Raw genomic sequence first — 19,121 nt, 5'->3', positions numbered from 1 at the left:
TCAAGGAAAAAGTTTCTGGATTGACCAATTTTGCAGGGAAACATGATAAAAGATCATTCTTTGAGGACATTTTTATGTCCATCCACCAATTTTGAAAAAGAAAAAACTCAAAATTTTAGAATGGCTTAAGTTTTGGATAATTTTGAAAATTGGAAGTTTTCTGCTGAACCCCTAATTGTTGCACATTGTTAATAAGTTTTTTGGTTTTCATTATTACATGTAAAAGTAAAATATGTCAGCTAAATGTGGTGGTTGAAAAGTAATAATCGCATTTATAAGTTCTAGGGAAAAAATCTACATTTTCAAATTGTTAAAATAATAACAATGAATGTATTGTTTTGTTATTCCACTACTTGATATCTTCATATGTGTATAAACGTATTACAATGGTGCGTTTTACTCACTATCAGTTCAAATAAAAATATATAAATAACTTACGTAAGTGAGTAGGAATGTTTCAGAACGACGTTTCGGAAGTCTGTACTACTACCTTCATCAGGTAATAAAATAAAATAAAATAAAAATTTAGGTGCCAAACATGGTACTGCGTTGTTAAATCGTAAGTTGAGGATTCAGGTTGAGGATAGAAAAGGTAGAAAAACTTACGGTGACAGCATAAAAACTCCGATGAAAGTCTTCGCTGGTTAAAAATACCCATTGTTAAAAACAAAAACCACAACTAAACAAATATAAATCGAAGACCCATTACAGTCCCGTAGTGACTTCCGTCAGTGTTCGATAGAACACATGGACTGAAACATTCCTACTCACTCACTTAAGTTTGTTATATATTTTTATTTGAATATGTGTATAAATGAACAAAAAATACAGAACTGAAATATCAACTAGTTTTCCAGAAATTACATGTAAATTACTGCTGTGTGGCAGTGGTTGAAACCAGCCATCTTCTAAATATGAATTTTTCACCTGTATTATGTAGAAAAATAGATTCTGTGATTAAGCGACCGCTGATATGTTAACTTAAGAATTTTTTAAAATCACACACATGTACTCTCATATAATTCCAATGAAATACTTATTTATTAATTATTTATAAATATTTTGAACAAAACCACCTCTTCCTCTCAAAAACACCATTGGCTCCATTGCTGAGGCCATACAGGCCATCAATGTGTAGTTTCAGGAGCAACCAAAGATATTCTTTCAGAAAGTATTCAAAAGTTCACACATGTGTGTTAGTCTCCACGGAGAATATGTTGAATAAAAGCCTCAAAGCAATTTGCCAAATCTCATTACTCTAGGTATAACTAAAGACATATCAACACCCCCTTGTTAGTTTAGACTCCTCAATAAAGTTACACATCCAGCATGCGAAAATATGTTATAAAGCACATATGTGCCAGAAATACTTGCAAAATAGTGTGTGTGCAATTAAAGAAAGTAGTGATGTTGATATGTGACTATTATATCCTTGCCAAGCTAACTTCCAGCGCTTATTCACAGTGCACAACGGTTATGTTGACCTGTTTTCCCTCTGATCAGTTCGGGTAGGAGGGATTCCAAAGTTGTCACTTAGTGTTCCACTGGCAGAAAGGTGGGTCCTAGGCTGGAAGAAAGCTTGGCTGGACTCTTGTGGGAAGTGCTTGAAATATCCTATTTTCATTTCCGTAGGAAAACCGGTGGAAAAACATCCACAGAGGTTTTGCAAGGAAGCCCATTCTTAGTGGAGGATGTCCTTGGATTATCCCTGCGCATTTCGCCTCTCACCTATTTTCCCATGAACACCAGTGGGGCTGAAGTCTTGTACAAAACCATTGGGGATGTGTTGAATCTTGGTGACCAGACTACCGTCTTGCATATTGGCTGCAAGACTGGAGCACTTACACTAAGTCTTGCAGGGGTAAGGAATGTTATTGTGATTATAAGTGGGTGTTCGTTATGTATTTAAACACACACCCCTTCCTATACTTTAACAGTGTGCAGAATACATATGAACTAAGAACCTTTTCAGTAATGTTTTGCCGCAGGGTGTCCAAGAAGTCACACAACTGAGATCTTCAATGTATGTAACTTTTGTACAAAAATGATAAGAGGCGTGAAACTTACACTGGGTATTAACTATGTCTATGTGGATATTTTTGAAACATTAAACAAAGAAAATCATGCTCTACATGAACATCCAGCATGCGAAAAGAAGATACTAAGGTGTAAAAAAGTTTTTGTACGAAGTAAAAACAAACTAATAAAAGTCTGCTGTGGAGTCTCTTGCATTAATTTTTGATGCGTTTCAATGGTCTCTCTGGACTTGAATTGTAAAAAAGAAGGATATTTTTTTTTACACATTTTATGCATTACAGGATGATTTATGGGGTTAATTATGGCCTAGTTGTAAAAACGTATGTTTATTTTTTAATTGTAAGGTGTACTGGTAACATTGATCATGTTAGAGGGTGGTACCAGGTATGCCCTACATGTGGCTATATTATTCAATCAATTCTCAGATTAAATAAGAGTAGAAATCTTTTATACACATAGATAGGTTAGGTTCTTGCACAATAAATTTCAATTCTTGTATTTCATCTGGGCAGTGATTGAATAACATAGCCAGATGATTGGCACACCTGCTACTGCCCTCTGACTCGATCATTGTTGCCAGTACACCTTATACACAAAATGCGTCAAAAATTATTGTTCTTTTTTCAATTTTATAAATACCCACAGAGACCAATGATATGCATCGAAAATTAATACAAGCGACTCCACAGCTGTATTTTTTATTCATGTTTGTTTTTACTTCATACAAAAACTTTTTACACCTTAGTGTCTTTTCCGTGCTGAATGTTCATGTTGGGCATGATTTTCTTGTTTAATGTTTAAAAAATATCCACATGGACATAATTAATATCTAGTGTAAGTTGTGTGTGTGTGTATATATATATATATATATCGCTTTTTGTACAAAAGTTATTTATGTTCAATATCTTGATTGCATGACTTTTTGGACACCCTCTAAAGTCTTGAAAGGGGCAAATTTTGTCTGGAACAGCTTCAATGTTTCTCATTTAACATCCTTTGCTGAGAATGTCCCCACATGAGAAATATCAATACTTCACTGAATAAGAAGAAAATCATTTTCTCATATCATTAGGAAGTGAAAATTTTTTCTTCATATTTAGGGTCATAGAAGTTGGAAAAATTTAGATGAGAAAATATGGAAATAAATATTAATACCACCTAACAAGCTATTATTTAAAAAATTCTAAGATACTGATTTCCATGTCTGTATCTTACGTTGTATTAAAGATTGGACAATACTAAACTTGTACTTTTTTAAAAATTGTATTTGTAAGATATGATAATTCACATTTTTACAGTATGTGCTGTTTGCAAAACAGAATGTTTTTTATTTTTCTGGCATGTGCTAGTGGTTTTGTTGCTTTTTCTAATTAGAAATTACAGTTGAACATAAAGAACTTCCAATTTTTATTACTTTCACTTTAATACGATTATGCAATGTATAGTTTTGTCCTTCATTACATATATTTTCCTTGATTTAGAAATGCCTGGGTGCAATTGGAATTGTGCACAACCAAGAGGCTTACCAAGACTGCAGGGCCAATGCCAAAAGGAACAAAATGCGCAATTGCTACTATCTGCTTGGAGGGGTCAAAGAAACTCTGCCGCTTGCCTTGGAGCGTGCAAATGGGAAGTTCACTGTAGCTGTTGTGGATATCCCTAGTTCAGCAGGTGAGGAGTTAAAAAAAATCTTAAATTCATGTTATGTTATGTTCCCTGCAGCATTTCCACTCAGTTCCTGTAGCCAGGAACATGAAGACTCCAGTGGGCTACACTGAAACCTCTCTCATTCAGAAATCCCAACACTTCTGCCTAATATCCAGACAGTTAATAACTAGAGAGTTCATGGTGTTGAGAAACCCCATCACTTCTGCTTAGTAATCCAGAGAGAGTTAATACAGTGGAACCTCGATTTTACGTTTTTCAGGGGATCAAGCTGAAAAAACTTAAAATGTGGGAAAACTTAAATTCAAGGAATATTTTGTAGCATTTTGCTATGTTGGGACCATCCAAATTGAATGTATAATCCAGGAAAATGTAAATTGAGACACGTAAAATCGCAGGTTTCATTGTTAATAGAAAATTCATGATGTTGAGTAACCCCAACACTCCTGCCTAGAAACCCAGACTATGTAGGTAAAAATTACACTAAAAAATCCTTCAAATTGCCAGGATATTTATACTCTGCTCATCAGCCTCAAATCCCTGCCTTTCGTTATTCATGACATAATCTTTTGTGTTATTACAATCAAATAATCTGAATATACATAAATTAAGTTTGGTAAAATATTTAAAGTTTACAAATCTTTTCACATCGAGAAACTAAAATTTTAAAAACACCACCATTAGTTTGTTACATGAAGGTTAGTACATTGAAATTATTAATTTCCCAATTCGCAAGTCCTAAGTTTACAGCATAACATTATGTACATTTGACAACTTACGTTATAAACAAGCTTTATGGAAAGCTATTCAATATTAAACCTCGTTAAACTCATTACATACATTTTTTTAACATGTCTGTCTTTATGAAATTGTACAATGGCGAAATAAGTAACATTGTAAAGATGAGTCAGAAAAGAACAGCCCTGCTTCCGCATATCGCAGAGGTGTGTGTGAAGTGTGATTACATATGTGTGCTTAACTCATGCAAAGATGGAGCTGGAAATTTCTGTGCTCAGACAGAAAATAGATGATAACACCTTCATTCCCGTATTGTATGGGCCTTTTCTCGTACAATACAGACTAGATATTTTGAATATGAATTCAAACTGAAAAGTAAGTGATTGTTGGCAGAAGCAAATGTCACTGTAGACTTTGGAAAAAACAAATAAAATATGTAATCATGTTTCTTTACCACTTTGAACCAATACTCATCCCGATTCCCACCAGTACTGATGATTGAAAATTGTAGCCATTAAAAAAATTGATTAATATTAGTGGGTGAGTACAGCATGTTTCAAAAAGAATATACGTATTTCGCATGCATGCATTAAACTTTAAGACATACGAAGATGAAACTTGACACACATACTTACGAACCTCTCAAGTTCAGATTACAGATGTTCAATATGTCCTCCAGCAGTGACACGAACAATATCACATCGATACTCAAATTCCTCCCATACTCGGGCAAGCATGTCCTTCGTCACTGATGTTACGGCAGTACGGATCCGGTTCTTCAACTCTTCCAGGTTCTGTGGGAGTGGTGGTACATAAACATTGTCTTTAATGAAACCCCACAGGAAGAAGTCACAGGGTGGCAAATCCGGTGACCGTGGAGCCCAGCTGATACATGCTAAGTCGCCAGCTCCTTGACGACCAATCCAACGGTTCGGTAGAGTTTCATTCAGATAATCACGCACTTGGCGACTCCAGTGAGGGGGTGCCCCGTCTTGTTGAAAAATGAAGTTGTCTTCGTGCAGCCTCGGAAACAACCAGTTTTGTAACATAGAGAGATACTGCTGACCGTTAACCGTGGTTCCATCAAAGAAGAATGGGCCGTAAACAGATGATCGGGATATCGCGCAAAACACATTCACTTTGGGCGAATCTCGTACATGTTCAATGAGTGCATGTGGGTTCTGTAGGCCCCAAATGTGAGCATTATGTTTGTTTACCTGACCACTGACATGAAATGCAGCTTCATCACTAAACATGATGCGTTGTGCGAAAGTGTTGTCATTGTCAATAGCATCAAGAATGTAGTTACAAAATGCCACACGTTTCCGTTTGTCATCAGGACGCAGAGCTTGTAACAGCTGTACCTTGTACGGCTTCATAACCAGCCGACGTCTCAAAACACGCCAAATTGTTGTTGTAGGAAGTTGTAACTCTCGACTGGCACGATGAGTTGCTTTTGAAGGGCTACGTTGGAAAGCAGTTTGAATTCGTGCAACATTTTCTTCAGGAACACGAGGGCGGCCAGGACTCTTTCCTTTACATACACATCCTGTATCTACAAACTGTCGATACCATCTGCGAATGTTCCACCCATTCGGAGGATCAATTTGGTACCTGAAACGTCTTTGCACTGTAATCACGGAATTGCACTTCGCAAACTCGAGAACACAAAATGATTTCTACTGCAGAGTAGCCATTTCAAACAACTGACGGTTACCAAGCAAAACAGAACACAACTGACATCTAGCGGCTATTATATAAACTAGACTATGTATTCGTTTCTCTAATAGCCGAGCCGGGGCGCAGCGATCGATAGTTTGGACAAAATAATACTTTGTAATACGTATATTCTTTTTGAAACACACTGTATTTCATTCCAATTATAAGCATCAGTTTTTCCTTCAAAATATTCAAATATTAAAATATAACTTATGTAATAAAATACGTTATTGGTGCAAAATAAATGGAACCCTCAAATTTTGCATCATTTCCAGGATACTTGGACTGGGAAAGTGGTGCATAACATTTTAGTGGACATTCCAAAAGACCAGAATGCTGGTAACATATCAGCCAGTATCAGGAAACAAAATCCAACTAATACATCAGCATCGGTATTGGCTCAGACCCAACTTTTACTTGTAAGAAGTAGTAAACTGAAGTTTGCCATTTTGCCTTAACAGTAAATGATGTAGTTCAGTTTTGGTACTAAGTGGCAAACATCAACATTTCTTTCCTTTTTCGTGACATATACTCCAAAAATAGTGGTGTTTGCAAATTTTGAAATTCATTGTGCAGTGGTTTCATAAATATCATAGCATCATTTTTCTTCTCTTTCAGTAAGAAATTTGGGACATCTTCTTCGCAATATTCCAAATCTGAAGGAAGTAGTTTTCCTTTCAAACAATTCAAAATCCAATACAGGTCATATTAAGGATTTGTGCCGTCAACAAACAAAACCGTTACAAGGACCTCCATTCATGATTGTGCGAGCTGTTCCAGTTGATATGTATCCTCACACGCTTCAATGTGAAGCTGTTATTTTATTGAAACGAAGAGTACCATTGCCACTTCCAGCTGGCAATTCTGCAGAAGCAATGGAAATGATGAGCAGAAAGAGACCATTGCCCCTAATGCCATCTGAAGAGGAGAGGATAAAGAGAATAAGAATGGAAGAGATGGCAATTGCAAGAATGGAGGAAATGAGAGCCATAGAGATAGAACATGAGCGAGAAATTGAAAGGAAGTTGCAATTGGCCCAAGAAACTGAGGAGTTGATCAATCGGCGCCTGATGGAAAGACGGAATCTACAGCGGTATGAAGAAGAAATTGCCAATGAGTATTACGAGCATCGTCCATTGGGACGCATTCCAGCCGAAGATATGAGAGAGAGTTTGAGACATTTTGACAGAGCAGATAGAGACGAAAGCTTGATGCGTTCTGTCAGTCTGCCGCATTATAGGACAGACAGCAGACCTGTGCCTGCCCAAGATGCATTAATCTCTACCCTTCTTGAGAAAAGCGACGTGAAAGCCCAGCTCATGAGCGTGCTTCGTGACGAATTGAAATCTGAAGTCCGTAAAGAGATTCTGCAGACGAGGTCTCAGCCATATCAGAATACTCCAGGTTTATTACACCATTCTTCCGGTAATTCCCGGCCCATAGTCCACGATTACGCTCATGGTTCCAGCAGCTCTGACCAAGCTAGAAGTTTTGTAGAAAGGGAGCAGATGGGTGCTCCACTAAGCAGATACTCAAATTTGCCTCAAGGACAAGGAAGAGCCTTTCCAGGTGAACGAAGAGATTTCATGAGCAACGGCAGAGGCATGAATATCTCTAGAGGTGTTCAAGGACCCTCCCCTTGGATCAACAAGCCACAAAATTATTGGTAGTTCAGTTGTGTCACTGTATCCACACATATTGGTGTGTGAGAATTTTATTATTTGTCTCAAAGAAATATAAGTGTGTAATAATATAGTATCTACGTTGCATTCATGAAGTATTGTATATGTGAGCGTACAAAGATTCATTTCAATACAAGTTTATATATCTTTATTTGTAATATATTTTAGTGACAACCTTTTTATAAATTTTGACCGCAGCACAAACTTCATAACAAAGAGAGAAGTGAGTGTTGAACGGTGTTGTGTAGGAAGGTAATGGAATTTTTTTGGTCATTAATTACCTCTGATTTCTTTCAAATGCATTAATGTAGGTGAAACAAAATATAGTTGAAATAAATTGTCCCTTTACACTTGGAAGCAATTTAATATACATTCCCTTGCCTCTTTTTTTTATTATTTCAGTAATTCGTGTAATTATGATAGAAAATACAATGGATTCAGACAATCTTTGTTTCTAAATTAACTGCATCTCTAAATTCATTAGAAATTGATCGATTTTCTGAAAATGTAGCACGATCAACTGCCATGAAATACTCCAATTGATAATGTGTCACATTTAGAATGTCAGGCACTTTCTTCAATGTTTCTGAGAGATTCCACTGATATTTTCCTTAATGTTGTCAACACTTATACCAAGGAGGCAAGCCTTCGTATCCAAGCCACTCGGTCTCTGGAATGGTATTTGAAGAATTTACCTAAAACACATTTACATTCAAGTAATTTCTTGAAGGTTCGCTTATTATTATTATTCTAAACATCTGTTAAAAATAATACATTTTGCACCTGTTGCTAGATCCTTCTTAAGGGTAGTCCTAAGAAATCACATTAAAAGGACAAAAGTCACAGAAAAAGAAAACAATCCTAACCACCAGCTGTCTGGCATAAAAGATGCATGTCACACACTACTGCCATGTGAGACGGGCACCAGATTTTCTCTTTTTGTAGGTGCTGAGAATGAACAACAAATGATTACTTACATGAGGGAATTTCATGAAAATACTGCAGGAACAGTTGCAAATTTCGCTATAATTATATACAAGAAAGTTCAAATGACCATGTTCTTAAATTTGTCAAAATTAGGAAGAGGTGTATCTACTGTCGTATTAAAAGTTATAGATACTAGAGTTTGGACTCCAATTAAAAATTAACCAGTAGACCTACAAAAATAGGAGTTACGTCAAAAATGTAGTTTATTCAGTTCTGCGTTAATTTAATCTATCTATCAAAAAAATTTTGAGTATGCTTTATATTTTTTTTCGTGAGAACAAAAAAAAACTTTTTTTGGAGTTTCTCAAACCATTGCTCTTTTTGAAATTCTATAAATCAAAAACAGATTGTCCGATCATGATAAAATTTTAGTATGGTGCAGGCAGAAAGGTTTTAAACATAAATTTTAATTTTCAGATTTTTAAAATTTGTCGAAAAACTGTTGTCAATTTTACGAAACAACTTTTTCTTAGTATTGGGTAATCCTACAAATACAATATTGGTCTTGTTTTGAAACTCTTTGCATCTGTTTTTAAATCCATCATTGTTGTCATTTCACATTGAGGAACCGATTTTATACAGATTTTTATTGAATTGAGTAAAGATGCATGCAGAATGTGGCAACACAGCAAGCACCGGCTATCAGTATAAGCCTGACAGTCCATGGTTCAACGGACATTCACTGTGTGCCGTGTCCGTGTTGCCATGTCCGCGTACTAGTTTAATTTTGAATGTTAAGAACTTAGCTTGTTAAATTGTTTTCAATATTTTAAAATTTCTCATGATTCAGTTTCCTTTATGTTAAAATTGAGCTCAGAACAAACATTCCCAATTCACACATTCTAAAAGGTTGCTTTTATTTTCTGAAATTTCTTGTACACTCCAGTTGGAATAAAGTGACACATATTTTAGCTGTCCAATGTAATACAGGGTGTCCCACTCATAAGGGGCCCTGGAAAAAGTGTTATAAAAATCTTAATAAAAGAGGATATGAAACCAAATTTGTACATGACATACCTTTATGGTTGAGAAATGAAGGTACATTACAAGAAGTGCTGGAAGTGACCTCCCCCCACCTGTATACACAGTTCAACATGGTGCTGCATGTTCGTGAATGTTGCTGCCAGAGTATTTGGCGTGACTGCCTGGATTTTATGGCGGATGTTCTCACGTAACTCGTCGATGGTGCGTGGTTTGTTCTTGTACACACTACCTTTAAGGTGTGTGTGTGTACAAGAGTTATGAGTTACATGAGAACATCCACCGTGAAATCCAGGCAGTCACGCCGATAATGTGCCACTGTGTGAACAGGAGTGTAAAAAAATTACAATTTAACGCGTAGCAGAGGTTGCCTGCCCATAAAAGAACGATTTTTTTAATTTTTTTTAGGAAAGATAACAAGTAATTACCTTCAAATGACTTTATCACCTTCAAAATAATCACCAGAAGAGGAACAATGAAAAATTCCGTGAAATCCAACATTCTTGTTTTTCTAAGCTTAAAGAAACAAAATGTGCCACATTTGTGTACATAGAATGTGCAAGTTTTCCAACATTTTATTGAAGAGAAAACTATAATGCATGTTATACATGGAATAATTTTGACAGCCACATTAAATCATGTATTTCCCACGATTTTTTCAACTTCTATCAGAACAATTTGCATCCCAGAGCAAAGTGGCAGGGTTCTAACAGGAGATTGTGTGCATATCTACCGTCACACGGGAGCCACATCTTCAGTATTCGTAGCGCAAGAAGTGTTGAATTACCGAGCTAAGTGGTGCGATTTTGGCGGAGATCGAATACTCACCTATCACCACAGAGAAGTCGTAACATCTGCATTTGTAGAGCGAGAAATATTGGAGCTCAGTCGTTAAGGTGTCTGACTACCATGCGAGAGACCCGGGTTCGATCCCCAGCAGGGGAGAACCAGGATAGTTTCCACCCAGAGGCGGCTATTGGGTTCCAAAACTAGGGGGTCAAAGATAGTTTTCTTTCCCTCGTAGATATGTTTCAGTATAGTGCGGGGGCAAAAGTGGCAAAAAGTAGGGGGTAACTGCCCCCTAATCGCTGCCACTATTTCCACCTGTTCAAGTGATTCCGGCGCCCTCCCAGCATCATATGAAGTGGGTACCTGGAGGAGAAACTGGGTAAAGGTGACCAGGGATGTAGTGCTGATCACATCACACCCACCTTCGGCCGTGATGAAGAAAGTGTGGAGCCATAACGCCATACCCTCTGTATGGCTTCATGTTGTGGTGCAAAGCACTTCGTCAAAAATCGGTTCCAACATATCAAACTGTCACGAAAATAGGTAGACCTACAATTTAAAATAATAGTTTAAAAGCACAATGGAAGTATGAAGTATAAGTTTTGGTATATTTGACAGTAAAATGTTCTAAAATGAAAATGCAAATTTTGGGAAACTTAATACTAAAAAGTCAAAAAAAGATAATGCCATAATATATCAGTATCTGTCACGTGAGATTGATTGATTTAAATTTTTTGGGTGCATCGCCACTTATGGTCATTTTGCACCCTTCAGTATATATGGGGAAAATTATAAAGGGGGAATGGAAAATAACTTTCCCAAATTAACTTTCAAGGTATCAAACTCTCATGAAGAGGCATAGGCCATGTGACTTACAATTTGAAACAGTAGTTTAAAAAAAAAATCCATGAAGGTATAATTTCAGGTATTTGCCAGAAAATGCGCTAAAATGAAAATGTGAATTTTGGGAAAAATAACTTCGAATAGTAAAAAAAAAAACAATTTGAAAAAAAAATGACAAAAATCAATGTCCCTACTGATTAGGCATAAATAAAACAAGAATATCGGAAGTAATTTATTGCATTAGTAACAGTGACTCCTAACCTAATTTTCGGCATAATCACCACCGTTGTTCTGGCGTTTGTTGTAACATGGCACTAAATTTTGTATGCCCATGGCGTATGTGTCTGACAGCAAAGACGAACTATCTCTACCGCAATGTAGCTGTCAAATCCTTGTCCTGCCAGAAACCACTTCAGCTGAACAAAGAGATGAAAGTCGGTACATGCAAGGCCAGGGCTCTACGGGGAGTGGTCCAAGATCTCTCACTTGAAGTGATGCAAAGAGCTCACGTGTACTCAGCTGTATGGGGTCTTGCACATTCCATTGGCCTTCCGTGAATTGTCTGCACCATCGTCTGACCATACTATCGCTCGCACCGTCTGGTCTGCACACCTCACACAATTGCTGGTGGCTCTATGCCAGAATCTGAGGGTGCAAAAATCTGATTACTGCACGTACCTCGCAGTCGGTGGGAGGCTGTATGACAGCTGCCATCTTTGACCTACAACTGTCCTAAAATGGCTGCACTGCGACTATCAGATTACACTTCTTCCTGCCCGCATGTGTGTGTCACTCTTCGGCCACTAGTGCCACGTACAGGCACCATTGTACCTTTTTTCTGGATGCCCCTCTTATATGAACTTTCAGAATCAGAATCTTATATGAACTATCAACATTGTGTTCCTGTTTTAATATTTAATTATCTAAATCAGACCCCTATACAAAGCAATTCTAAAAATTGCTTGCGTTAAATTTCTAATACCTACATACCCTAATATAATAGTATAACTGCATGTTGTCAGTTTCACAGTACTTTACTTGGATACACTGTACTGAAGGAGAAATCCCATTGATAATGTATGGAAATATGACACTTTCTTTTGTACAATTCAATTGTTTCACTTATATGCAAGAGTTAAGTTGTTTGCTTTACAGAGAAAAGAGAAGTAGGTTTATGCATCAAAAAATGAGTCTGCAGTCATGGTTCTTGCAAGCAGAGGGTTCCAAACCTCAGTGGAGAAATATCAACATATAATACCGAGAATGTCTAAGGAGATTGATAAATTACAAAATGTGTTTCTTCATCAATCACTCTTCACTCTAATCTCATTTAGTCGTAACTTTAAAAATAATCAAATATTTTATTTAAAGCTGACTTTGTATGATAAAATCCCATAATGCCTCCCTAACATGTGAATTGTAATAATTTTCCAAATTCACTATTTTGCAGTTTGAATTCAAATTTTATAGAAATTATCTTGGAAGATAATATTGGTACTTAACTCAATACATACCTGGATCTGTATGAGTTTATAATATCCACTTGCAAAAACATTGATTGAGTTTAGTTTTGTAATTGTCAGGGGAAAATGTAAATTTTGTCCTGGAAAACCTGGAAAAGTCAGGGAATTTCATTTCTGTTTGTTTGTAGCCACCCTGATAAGTATTGCCAAACAAATTGTCCACCTCTATGTTTATTCTCCTTGATTTATGCAATAAGTGTTTCGAGAACTGAAACAAAACAAATTGTTGATAACCTCTGCACTTGCATCCATAAAAATACGGTTCTTAAAACCACATGATGCAAGAGAAAAATTAATGAAAATGGTGGAAAATTTGCCAAGCAATACTGTGTATCCCACTGTACAACAAAATGAATCAATATGGTGATGCACAGGGTTGGCATTTTTTTAAGCAACATTTTTTTTTTGAAATGTTAAAATGTTAATCATTCAAGGAAAGGCTTGTTTCTAGTTTTAAAGTAAACACGACTAACTTCTTAAAATATCTATTTACATTAGTTGTAAAAGAAAACATGGCCTGCAGGTTCTCATTACACAACCAGAAGAAAAAAAAATTCTTGGTATACTCCTCAACTTGTAAAAATGAAAAATCATGTAATGTTATTCCTAGATGTATATGACAGGCTCAAAACTAATGAGGGTAAGGTTAGCTTAAGTTAGACAAAGAAATGAATATAAAAATGCAATTTCAGAAGCGAAGAAAACTTACAACATACAGTCTATTGAAGGTTCCAATAACAAATTTAAATCAGCATGGAACATGATAAACTCAATAACTAAAGTCTCAAACAATAGACTTCACAATTCCACTATTTCTCCAGATGACTTTAATGATTATTTCATTGAATCTGTAAATGAAAGAAGTTGTTCAATAGTTAGACCTAATACGGCTCCCCTTAGATATGCTCGTACAAAATAGTATTACACTGCTACCATTGCTGGAGCTGTTATGGATGTAGTTAAGAACTTTAAACCATCAGATAGTGTAGATATATATAATATTTCTTGTAACCTTGTTAAGAAAATAATTGACTCCATTGTCTACCCATTAACATACTGCCTAAATTTATATTTATCTGAAGGGTACTTTCCTGATGAACTTAAACTGTCTCGAGTTATACCAGTTTATAAAATTGGTGATAAAAACTGTTCTTCAAGCTATAGGCCAATCTCTCTCGTGCCCGTATTTGGCAAAATTTTTGAAATATATATAAATTTCCGTATGCTGTAAAAAATTGTATTTTTAAGATACATTAGAAAACTACAGGGTCATCCGTTTGGGATGTCAGAAAAGTAAAACGCTATTAACTAGAAACTATGAACATTTATTGGTTGTAAACTGTACAGACATGTGTAGGAGAGTCGGGAGTTTATGTCACAGCACATTAGCACTCAACATGTCCACCATCGCGCATGCGGCACAAATCATACCGGGAATCCATAGCGCGCCACGTGGCACGCAGCATTTCTGGAGTGATTTGCTGAAAGGCAGCTGTAATCATCCTCCGTAGGTCACCCCATGCAAAAAAATCTGGAGGGGTTAGGTCAGGGCTATTGGGAGGCCATGGGATAGGTCCACCACGGCCGCACCAGCGATCATTGAATATCAGGTTCAATCGTTCCCTCACTGTGAGAGCCCAATGCGGTGGAGCACCGTCCTGTTGATAGATAATGGTGTCCGGTATCCCGTCTTGCTGTAATTGAGGGAGCACATACTGCTCGAACATGTCAAGATAATTGACGGAGCGAACAGTCTCCTCCGCAAAAAAGAATGGTCCATAGACTTTCTCATAGGTCACTCCACACCACACATTCACTTTCGGGCTGGCTCTTTCCAGTTCGTATGAGACATGTGGATTTTCTGTTCCCCAGATAATGCAGTTATGTGTGTTTACTCGCCCACTCACATGGAATGTGGCTTCGTCCGTGAACATCCAACGTTTTAACCATTGATCGTCACCTTCCTGCCGCTCACACATCATCGTAACAAACTTGAGTCGATCGTCGTAATTCCGCTGTGTCAATCCTTGCATGCACTGCATACGGTAGGGATGCATCTTCAGATAACGCCTCACAATCCTGTGACATGTTGTGTATGGTGTATTCTGCTCCGCTGATAAGCGACTGAGTGACTTACGTGGACTCCGCATCATGGCTTGTCGAATGGCCTCCTCCTTGTTGTGATCACGCCGCCTTCCACCTGTGTGCGGCAACTGCAATCCATTTTCCAAAAACATGTGATACCATTTCGCAATGTCCCGATGTGATGGGGCATGCCTAACGTTATACTGTCGTTTGAAAGCTCGCTGGGTCTCTACTACACTCGAAAATTTGGCATACCACACGACACACTGAGCACGTTGTTGTGGTGTAATGACCATCTTCACTCCACTCTGTATCAACACTGAACACTGAGCGCGCGCGTACCGCCTCTATACATGCCATCTGCTGATTGCACTATGAACTACTGCTGTGTTGTCTCGCGGAAGTCATTGTTGCAAACTCCCATCTTTGCCATGTACATTACCGCAAATTGCATCGATACATATACATTAACATAAAAGCTACAGCATTATACTTTTCTGACATCCCAAACGGATGACCCTGTATATATACATGTGTAGGAGTATCCTTTCTCACTTCTCCACATAATCCCCATAGAGATTCAGGCATTTGTCCCACCATTGCACCAATTTGTCCATACCCTTTGCAAGAAAATCAGGGCTCTGGCTATTGAGCACTATTCTCACATTCCGCTTCACTTCTTCATCTGTTTCGAAACGATAACCTTGCAATTCAGACTTTAACACCGGAAAAAAGATGGAAATCACTCGGGGCTGTATTTAGGGTGGGGCAGCCGTTCCCACCCCAATTCTTCAATTTTGTGTTGTGTTTGCACTGCTGAGTTATCGCCAAGAAGAATGACACCAGCTGACAGGAGACCTGGTCGCTTATGTCGAATTGCGTTTTTCAGTTTATCCAATGTTTGACAATAACGGTCAGCATTAATTGTTCTTCCTCGTTCCAAAAAGTCCATAACCAGAACACCCTTAGCATCCATGCTTATGACTCAAGCTCCTTATGACGCAAGCCCTCGTTTTCCGAACAAGCACTTACTTTTCGCCCTTGAGTGCATGCGCCTTCATGTCTGATAACGAATCGATTGTTGTTCCTTGTAGACGAATGGCGCTTGGCAACCATGATGTGCTTCTTTTTAATGGCATTGCTTTATATAATACTTTATAGCACAGAGAAACTTATATATTGAACGTCCCTAGTATATTCTCAGATGTCTAGATATTTTGAGACAAACTCTTTTTTAAATGTATCACAGTTTGGTTTTGGAAAGAGAAATCAACAATTGATGCTATAGTTTCTCTGGTTAAAATTATTTTTGATGTTTTTGAGAACAAGGGCTTTGCTCAGGCCACTTTCTGCGATCTGAGTAAGGCTTTTCATTGCGTAGATCATACATGATTACTAGATAAACTGGCTAAATATGGTATAGGTAGTATTGGTCTCAATCTTATGAAGTCTTATTTAGAGAACCGTAGGCAGATAGTTTGTGTTGGATTAGATTTAAGGAGAAATCTAATTTTAAACAGGTTAAGATTGGAGTCCCACAAGGATCTGTTCTTGTCCCCTTTTTGTTCCTTATAATGATAAATGATATGCCATCATATGTTAAAACACGTACAAAATTATATGCAGATGATACCACTTTTTTCAACACTAGCAAGGATCTTACCGAGCTTGGAACTATGGTAGAAGACACAATACCAGAAGCATCATATTGGTTTAGAGCAAATGGCTTTTTATTAAATTAAAATAAAACACAGCAATTAATCTTTAGTTTAAGAGATAAGCCACCTTTAGATGACAACATTAGTGTTAAGTTTTTAGGAATACAAATTGATAACAAATTAACGTGGAAGCCGCATATTAAATATATTAGTAATAAGTTGTCTAGAGTTATTTATTTGCTATGGTTGCTAAAAAATTTTGTACCTGTTGACTATATTAGAACTTCTTATTTTTCATTTTTTCAAAGCATTATACTTTATGGAATAATCCTTTGGAGCAATTCCTGTCAAATCAATGACGTTGTGCTATTGCAAAAGAAAGCCATCACGGAGATTTCAGGTTCTTCTTATAAAGAACATTGTAGACCTTTGTTTATTCATTACAAAATAATGACTAATAAATTTATATATTTACTCTGTTTTGATTTATACTAAAAATAGGTTGCCTGAATTGAAATATAAACAAAATGTACATAATTACAATGCAAGGTATAACAGAGAACTTTACTAATATCATCATAGATTGTCTAAGTCATTAAATAAATTAAATAGTTATGAAGTAATTGGCCAAAACTTTTTAACAAAATTCCATTCTACTTGCATAATGAATCGTTACAGGGTTTTAAAAACAATTTTACAACTGGTTAGTTTTACACACATTTTATGATATTAATTAATTTTAGATTTAGTTTTGGTACATAATTTAATTAGCTTTGCATAGCCTATAGGTTTCACACTATTATGTGCATATCTTAACTATTGACTTTGTCTATTGCTGTACTTGGCCTAATGACTAAAATTTTATTATTATTATTATTACAATATGTTTCTTTGTTAACTGAATATGTGTTTTCAGCCATTGAACAATTTCTGCACAGTACAGTGAACAATGACACAGATAAATACAGTGTTGCCAATAACAAAAATAACCAAAAACTATTAAGTGTCAAAATGTGTTTTAATCAAGTCTACAAAGAACATGTTTAAACTGAGATGCTTTCAATATTCTCTGGCCTCCATGGCAGAGTAGTTAGCATATGCTACGATTCCAAACTTTTGTAAAGTTGAATGGATGCTAATAAATCAATCAATCAGGCATCCTGGGTTCGAATCCCAGTCAGCGCAAGAGTGTCCGTTCCTTTTTCATCATATCACCACTCATCATCTTTGCGGAAGCCAAAAGTGGCAGAAATGCAAAGTAAAATAAAGTCAACCAGTCATTACTTTCAACAAAAAAACCTTCCTCTCTCTAGATGTTTACATTATATGTAAACATTGTACATACCATATACATGCATGTTTAAGGGGGATGAAAAAGTAACCTTTTAGTGAGCATACTCTATTGGCCAACTTCAGCTTATGAGGGGAAAAAATACTAACTCTCTAGCCTTCTTAAACCCGAAGGTTCATGGCTGCAGCAACACAGGCCTTCCATCTGTCCCTATCTTGAGCAAGATCTATATACTCTTTTCCATCTCTACCGATTTCCTTTAGGTCCATCTCAATGTTGTCCCTCCATCCTCGTCTTGGCCTTCCTATAGGTCTCTTACCATCAGGTTTCCCAACAAGAACCCTGTGAACTCCTCTTTCCTCTCCCATTCGTGCCACATGGCCTGCCCACCTAAGTCTTCTTGATTTAATTATTCTAATAATATCTGGACATAAATACAAATTATGTAGTTCTAAATTATGTAACCTTCTCCACTCACCTGTCTCCTCATCCCTTTTAGGTCCAAAGATTTTCCTAAGGATCTTATTTTCAAATACTCTCAATTTGTGTTCATCTTTCAATGTAAGGGACCAAGTTTCACCCATATAATACTACAGGCAAAATTACTGTTTTGTATATTTTAACTTTTAGTTTCTTAGATATTAAACGAGAAGACAAAAGTTTATCAAGAGAGAAGTAACATGCATTTCCTGAATTAAGCCTACTTTTTATTTCCTCTTTAATATAAATTTTCCTTTGTTAATATTACTCCTAAGTATTTGAATTTGGAAACTGGTTCAAACTAGTTGTTATCAATAATTAGATTTTGATTATTACCTAACACTTGGTTTCGACCTGTAAGCATATACAGTATGTAACATTCTTATTCATACACACGGATTTTCAAAGAAGATGTTTTAACATCTGTAAGGAAATACACTCTTTTGAAATTGTTTCTTTACAATTCAATAATTAATATAATTAGGAACATAAAATCTTACCCAAATTCTGTATAACCAATGACAATAATAAATTAAATGAAACTGAAAGAGAAACATGCCATTTTTTGTACAACTTTTCTATTCATACACTTAATAATATAAAAGAAAAAAGTATATTCAGAGCAAATTGACTGACAGTTCTA

At 36.5% G+C, this 19,121-nt stretch overlaps 1 protein-coding gene across 1 annotated transcript in view; it reads left to right on the top strand.

Annotated features, from left to right (window-relative positions):
- Positions 1–7,992, top strand: part of LOC145992154 (tRNA (uracil-5-)-methyltransferase homolog B-like) — a 30,018-nt gene extending 22,026 nt beyond the window's left edge. Inside the window, exons 6-8 of the mRNA XM_083128427.1 lie at positions 1,633–1,861; positions 3,519–3,708; positions 6,778–7,992. Of these exons, the coding sequence (XP_082984553.1) occupies positions 1,633–1,861; positions 3,519–3,708; positions 6,778–7,829 (1,471 nt within the window). The 3' untranslated portion in view covers positions 7,830–7,992. The remainder of the gene's footprint in view (positions 1–1,632; positions 1,862–3,518; positions 3,709–6,777) is intronic.
- The last annotated feature ends 11,129 nt before the right edge of the window (positions 7,993–19,121 follow it).

Source organism: Lepisma saccharinum, chromosome 9, assembly GCF_977018435.1.
Source record: "Lepisma saccharinum chromosome 9, izLepSacc3.1, whole genome shotgun sequence".
Lineage (NCBI taxonomy): Eukaryota > Metazoa > Arthropoda > Insecta > Zygentoma > Lepismatidae > Lepisma > Lepisma saccharinum.
Note: the sequence above shows the minus strand (reverse complement) of the source record. Positions and strands in the feature narration are given on the sequence as shown.